General features: G+C 28.8%; 1 protein-coding gene across 2 annotated transcripts; it reads left to right on the top strand.

Annotated features, from left to right (window-relative positions):
* The first annotated feature begins 38 nt into the window (after nt 1-38).
* LOC107013678 (protein SMAX1-LIKE 3-like) lies at nt 39-3,706 on the top strand. 2 transcript variants are annotated; one of them, XM_015213557.2, is made up of 3 exons: nt 39-1,437; nt 2,245-2,497; nt 2,594-3,706. In XM_015213557.2, the coding sequence occupies exons 1-3, from the start codon at nt 176-178 to the stop codon at nt 3,638-3,640; spliced, it is 2,562 nt and encodes an 853-aa protein (XP_015069043.1). In that variant the 5' UTR covers nt 39-175; the 3' UTR covers nt 3,641-3,706. The 2 variants fall into 2 exon arrangements, with proteins under 2 accessions (XP_015069043.1, XP_015069035.1); XM_015213549.2 differs by having other exon boundaries at nt 2,591-3,706.
* Nucleotides 3,707-6,910: the final 3,204 nt, after the last annotated feature.

The following is a 6,910-nucleotide window of genomic DNA, read 5'->3' as shown; positions in this document are numbered from 1 at the left end:
TATATATATATATATATATATATATATATATATATATATATAAGTACTTTTAATTCTCTAGTACTCATGATGATCAAGAAGCCAAGACTTTCACAAAGGGTCTACACCTTAGCTTAACTAACCCTAGCTCTTTGACAAACTTTCACTTCTTAATTTCTTGATCAAGTAATTGAAGATGAGGAGTGGTGGTTGCACAGTACAACAAGCTCTAACATCAGAGGCAGCAAGTATAGTAAAACAAGCTGTTGTGCTAGCTAAACGTCGTGGCCATGCCCAAGTAACACCTCTCCATGTAGCAAACACCTTACTTGGTTCTTCTTCTGGCTTGCTTAGATCAGCTTGCCTTCAATCTCAGACTCAAACTCAATCTCATCCACTCCGTTGTAAAGCTCTTGAGCTTTGCTTCAACGTGGCCCTTAATCGTCTTCCTACCTCATCATCTTCGTCTAGTAGCCCCATGCTACTAGTTAATCCCTATCAGTATCAGAATCAGAGTCAGAGTCAGAGTCAGAGTCAGCATCAACATCCATCTATCTCAAACGCGCTTGTAGCCGCCTTCAAGCGTGCTCAAGCTCATCAAAGGAGAGGGTCAATAATAGAAAACCATCATCATCAACAACAACAACAACAACAACCTATTTTAGGTGTGAAGATAGATCTTGAACAACTCATCATTTCTATCTTGGATGATCCTAGTGTGAGTAGGGTCATGAGAGAAGCTGGCTTTTCAAGTACTCAAGTCAAAACCAATGTTGAACTCATGTGTAACACTACTTCTCCTTCAAGCAACTTCAAAGAAAACAACAACAACAACCATATAGTAAAAGCAAGTTGCAACAAAGTAAGTAGTAGTACTCCTAATTCTTTTCTACATGTTAAAGATGAGGATGTGATGAGTGTAGTGGAAAGTCTAATGAACAAAAGGAGAAAAAGTATAGTGATAGTTGGTGAATATATTGGTAACTTAGAAGGTGTTATTAAAGGAGTGATGGATAAAGTTGACAATTGTTTTACTATTGATCAATCTTTGAAGGAAATTAAACTCATAAGTGTTCCTCTTTCAACTTTTGCTAATATCACAAGAGTTGAAGTTGATCAAAGAGTTGGAGAGTTGACTTGTCTTGTGAAAAGTCTAGTAACCAAAGGGGTTATTTTATACTTGGGAGACCTTAAGTGGATTATTGATTATAGGGCTAATAATAATAATAATAATAATAATTTTGGCTATTATTGTCCTGTGGAACATATAATCATGGAACTTGGGAGATTGATTTGTAGTATTCTTGGTGTAAATGGAAAATTTTGGCTTGTGGGAATTGCAACATTTCAAACTTACATGAGATGTAGAAGTGGTCATAATTCATTGGAATCCATTTGGGGCCTACATCCTATTACTGTTCCTACTGGAAGTTTGGGCCTAAGTCTCAACTCTGAGAGGTAAGATAAAAACCGTTTAAATTTTATGCACCGTCGATATATAGATTTTCAAGTTAAGTTTGTTTATATGATATGCAAATCTTTTAAAAATATAGAATTTTCTGGAATTAATTATGAAATTCGTTGATGAAAAAAAATGTATGTGGTTAATAAGACTTTTTTATAATGTATTGTTAATAAATAGAATTAGATATAATTTTTTTTTTATAATGCATATTAAATTGACATCACAATGTACAAATTCTTTAGACTATTAGTGTTGTATTACTACTATATTTAAAATGAGTTCAATCTTTCTTTATTCTTATTTTTCTTGAATTTGATTGTTATTTGGTGAATCATTTTTGAATTTGATTGTTTGATTTTATTTTATTTTTAATCTAAAGTAAGTAGAAACTAGAAAAAGTATTAATTACCCTTTAATATTTATATTAATTTTTCTCAAAAGTATTACTCCTCAATCCTTCTTTTACCTTTATTCTTCTTCTTCTTCTCATTCTAGGTAATTTGTTGTTTGACCATTCACTTTTTCCTTTTTATCTTTTTCCTCCACTTTCATTATGGTCGGTTATCTCTTTATTTCCCTATAAATATGAGAAAGTAAAGTTTATAAAAAAATAATAAAAATAATAAAGTTTTTACATGGTGTGGTTACTATAGATGAAAATAATTAGTGACAAACAATTTCTATCATACTAATTTTATTTAGCGACAGATCAACGATGAATTTCATATCTAATTCTAATTTTTCGATAGTGACTATTGTTTTTGTAAACTTATTAAATTTTTCAATGTTTTTGTATATAGTGATACACAACTTGAACTTAGAAGCAAGGCAAGTGAAAGTGAGATGATTCTTGATAGTGTGGATGATGATGATCATGAGAATCAATTGACTTGTTGTGGTGATTGTTCTTCTAAGTTCAAAGTAGAAGCATTAAGATTACAACAAAACAATGTTTCTAACATTGAATCTTCAACATTGACTACATCAAGTTTACCTTCATGGCTTAAAGAGGAGAGGCAAAGACTTAATAGTACTCATCATGATCAAAATCAGGTTAATTCACTTCACTAGATTCAAATCTTGATTTATCTTATCCCCCAAACCCCATATTGTAAACTTGACTTGATATTTTTGTTTTTCGTTTAGAAGGGTGTTTCAGTTGAACAACTCTGGAAGAAGTGGAATTCAATATGCAACTCGTGTCATAAAAAAACCAAGACATTTGAAAGAAGTTTAACCTTTCCTACTTCAACATCACCTTCTTCAATAATCAACTCACCATTTCTTGATCAAGAAGAACAAACATGGAGAGGGGGAAATGATACTACTACACGCGAACCAAGTTTGAGAATCTACATTCCTGAGCATAGTGATAGTGACAACCCTAGGAACGCGTTTTCTTCAAATTCCACTCCTAATTCCACTTCCTCAATTGATCAAATCATGGAGATGGAATACAACATTTCAATGTTTAAGGAGTTCAATTTGGAAAACTTGAACATTCTTTCCAATGCATTAGAGGAGAAAGTGTCATGGCAAAGAGAGGCTATCAAAGAAATTTCAAGGACAATATTGGAATGTAGGTCAAGAATGATAAAAAGATCAAATGGTGAAGCCAAAGAAGAAACTTGGTTATTTTTCCAAGGTCATGATGTTCAAGCAAAAGAAAAAATTGCTAGGGAATTGGCTAGGGTTGTGTTTGGTTCTTACTCAAGATTCATCTCGATTGCTTTGAGTAGTTTTTCTTCCATGAAGTTAGATTATTACAAAAGATCACGAGATGAACAAAGTTGTAGCTACATTGAGAGATTCATACAAGCATTGTGTTCAAATCCACATCGCGTTTTCTTCATAGAGGATGTAGAACAAATGGACTATTGTTCTCAAAGGGGGATCAAGAAGGCAATTGAAAGAGGTAAAATTACAAATTCAAGTGGTGAAGAGGTGAGTTTAAGTGATGCAATTATCATTTTAAGTTGTGATCATGAGAGCTTTATTAGTTCTAGGTCATCAAGAGGTGTGTCTCCTAATGGTGATGGATTAGACAATGAGGAAATTAAAAGTATTAGTCCTAATTGTGTTTCTTTGGATTTAAACATCTCAATTGACCATGGTGATCATGAAATTAGTGTTGATGATATTAGACTTATTGAAAGTGTTGATAAATGTATTATGTTTAAAAATCAAGAAATGTAAGGATAATAAATTAAACACCTCATGTATCATGATTATGTGATGAAAATTTTTTCCTTTATCCTTGTCATTTTTCTTTGTATCTTTTCACTATTTAGATATCTAGTATACTATGGTATTTGTGGAGTTACAAAAAAAATCATGTTGTTAAGAATTAAATAAAATACTTAAAGTTATAGTATAAATATATATATTTCTCTTATATTAGAAAAGGCTTGTTTCAGCATGCCTGCTTCATTGTTGTAATGGATATTTCTGTCTTTTCACGTCTCTATTATAGCTATTTATCTTTCCCTTGTGTCATCAATTTACACCTCACTTTGTGTGTGTTCATCGTTATACATATATATATTAAAAGGGTTTTTTTTTTAAAAAAATATATTAAAAGAAGACCTAAATATTTCTTTATTGCAAGAAAAGCCTTGTTTAATCCCAAATAAAGTTGCTAAAACCTATAAAGATAAAGGACTACATTTAGAATCTTACAAGAACATAATTATTGTGTCCTAGCTTTCTTATTTAGACTCCTATTAAGTAAGAAAATCCACAAAAAAGTTAAAGAAAAAAAACATGAAATTTTGAACAAATAAAAAGGAAAAAGGCAAAGGTGAAAATAATAACTTTTGCTTTTGGTCTGTAAAATCAACAAATGTCATAGAGAGAAAAATTGTGTTATATATAATAAAGTTGGTTTCTACTCCTTTCTCTTTACATGAATCCATAATAGGGAAAAGACTTTAAAAAAATATTTTAGAAAAATATAGTTAATTTAATTAAAAATAATAATTCAACTTTTATTTTATTGTATAAAAATTATTAAGTTTTTTTGTAACAAGAAAATCATTAAAAAAAATTGTTGTAAGTGTTGTCCCTTGATGGAAAAAAAATATAAAATGAGCCCCGCAGAATATGTATCTGAATTGATTGAATTTTAACGTGGATATCATACATTGTGTGAAGAAAAAAAAGAATAAGCACTATTTTCATGTTATATATGTTTTTGGAGAAGATATATATATATTTTTTCACTTTGATTTTTGTCAAACCCAACATTCTTATCTTCAAAAAGCATAATGTAAAAACTTTTAGAAGAATAAAAATGGGTTATTCCAAAAAATTAGAACAATAAATCTTAATTTATATGATTAGAATAAAATTAAAAGTTGATCTTATAATGAAAAAGTTGAAGAGAAAAAAAAAGTAAAATGATATGAAGAACATTGATAAGAATCTCTTTCTTTTAATTAAACCTTAATGATGTTCTTTAATTTAACTTTAGAATAATTAAAAGTGATTATATCTTTATCACTTTAAATAATTAAATTGAAAATTAAACTTATGTGTAATATAATAAGAGTGGAAATTGTCCAAACTTTTGAAAAGCTCTAGAGTTTCAACAAGAATCAAATCTTTTGAATAAAAAATTAAAGAAATATATTTATATAATATTAAGACGTTTGAATTTAAATTCACACTAGTAATACATTTATATTTATGTTAATATCTCAATGTATATATAAACTTTAGCAATTCTAGAGCTGTCAATATGGGTTAGCCCATTCCATCCGGGCTAACCCATTTTGAGTGTGGCCAGAAAACAGTTCGCCCAACACCACAAGTACGTGGGCTACAGGCTTGCCGGACCAGCTCACTTTTTAAAAAATTATATTGAATTATTAAATTAAATTATAAATTATAATTTAAAAATATTATCATAAATATCGACAAAACAATATTACATGAAGTTAATATTACTACTTTTTAATCAAATCCACAAATAAAATTTCTTTATAATATTTATTAAGTTTTTTTTCAAGTAAAAGTATAAATATCTAAATAGAAATATTAATCTAACTTTTTTGAGTTTGGACTCTCTTTAATTTTAAATTTTAATATTGTATTATATTTTTTAATTAATTTTTGTTGGCCCACGGGCCAGCCCTACCGATATTTATCAAGTTCTTCAAATTAGCAGACTCATTCAGGCCGGACTAAAAAACCCTTTTCTCAAATGGGCTCCAAAAATCATAGCTCAGCCCTATTAAATCCCGGTTAAATCAGGTCGACCCAACAGATTTAGCCCATATTGATGGTTCTATTCAATTCTAAGCTTCTAAAGAAGGGGTGAATGCGATATCTTAGACAGATCTTATAGAGGAGAGTGAAGAACTTTATAAGACAATAACATAAATTGAAATAATACACACTGCACTTTGGATTTCGATAACAATATAACTCAAACAAACAAATTCATAAAAAAATATATGAACTTAAAACAGAATATATGTGTTATAAATTTGAATCGTGAAAATGAAAATGTCATCCTACTCCAATAAAATGTATACATTAGTTTTATTGACATGTGGTAGCTAGTGTTTGGAATCTTTTAACATTTTTCACTCAAAAGTATAAAAGAGAAAACTAACCAAGGAAGTAAAGAAGATCCTCCACAAAACATAAATAAGAACTAATTAATGAATAAAACTCTAAAAAGTATTAATGTAGAAAGTGGACAGCCCTTTTAATAAACACCTAAAAGTTATTAACTTTTAACCTTTTCTTATCTCAAAAATGAACTTTCATCTAAAGCACCTTTTATTGGTGTCTTTTAACAACCTGACCTTTTTCCAGCCTTCTATCCATTATATATTACCATAATTAAATCGTGTGATCTTAAATTAAAAATATATAAATATATTTTAATTTTATTGTTTTAAATATAATATATTAAAATTCAAAAATGGTTTGGAAGAATTGTTAAAAATAAAAAGAGGTATTTATAAAATAAATAAATCGAAATAAGAAGGTGATAAAAACTTTCTTCCTTAATTATATTTTGTATTAATTATGTGGTGAAAATGGAAGCACGTGTGATTTCAGAATTGAACTGAGACACATGGTAAGCATAAACTTTTTCAGTTCAGTAAGTTTTCGAGTTTGAGTTTTAAGTATAAAATTTTCTTTTAGTAAAGAGTACTTCTCCTCGAATAGATTATACACACCGTAAATTTAAAATAATCGTATTTCAATGTTAATATTAAGAATCAGGTGAAAAAGAAAGTATGTACATTTATCTATTGTTAAATACAAAATTTAGCAACAACTTTTATAGTTATATTATTTGTAGCTAACAAAAGTTTATAATAATTTATTACTAAATAAAATTATCTACAAATTTTACTATTTAAATAAACAAAATTCATCTGTCCTAATTTTTATTTGTTTGGTAGTAATTAATTATCCCCAATTTATGGAATGGGTAATGGCTAATTG

The sequence above is a fragment of the Solanum pennellii genome, chromosome 1, assembly GCF_001406875.1.
Source record: "Solanum pennellii chromosome 1, SPENNV200".
Taxonomy (NCBI): Eukaryota; Viridiplantae; Streptophyta; class Magnoliopsida; order Solanales; family Solanaceae; genus Solanum; species Solanum pennellii.
The sequence above is the reverse complement of the archived record's forward strand: the minus strand, read 5'-3'. Positions and strand labels throughout refer to the sequence as shown.

Coding starts and splice junctions, on each gene's coding strand:
- LOC107013678 (XM_015213549.2), top strand. CDS start 176: ATGAGGAGTGGTGGTTGCACAGTACAACAAGCTCTAACATCAGAGGCA. Junction 1,438..2,244: donor CTAAGTCTCAACTCTGAGAG/GTAAGATAAAAA, acceptor TTTTGTATATAG/TGATACACAACTTGAACTTA. Junction 2,498..2,590: donor CTCATCATGATCAAAATCAG/GTTAATTCACTT, acceptor TTTTTCGTTTAG/AAGGGTGTTTCAGTTGAACA.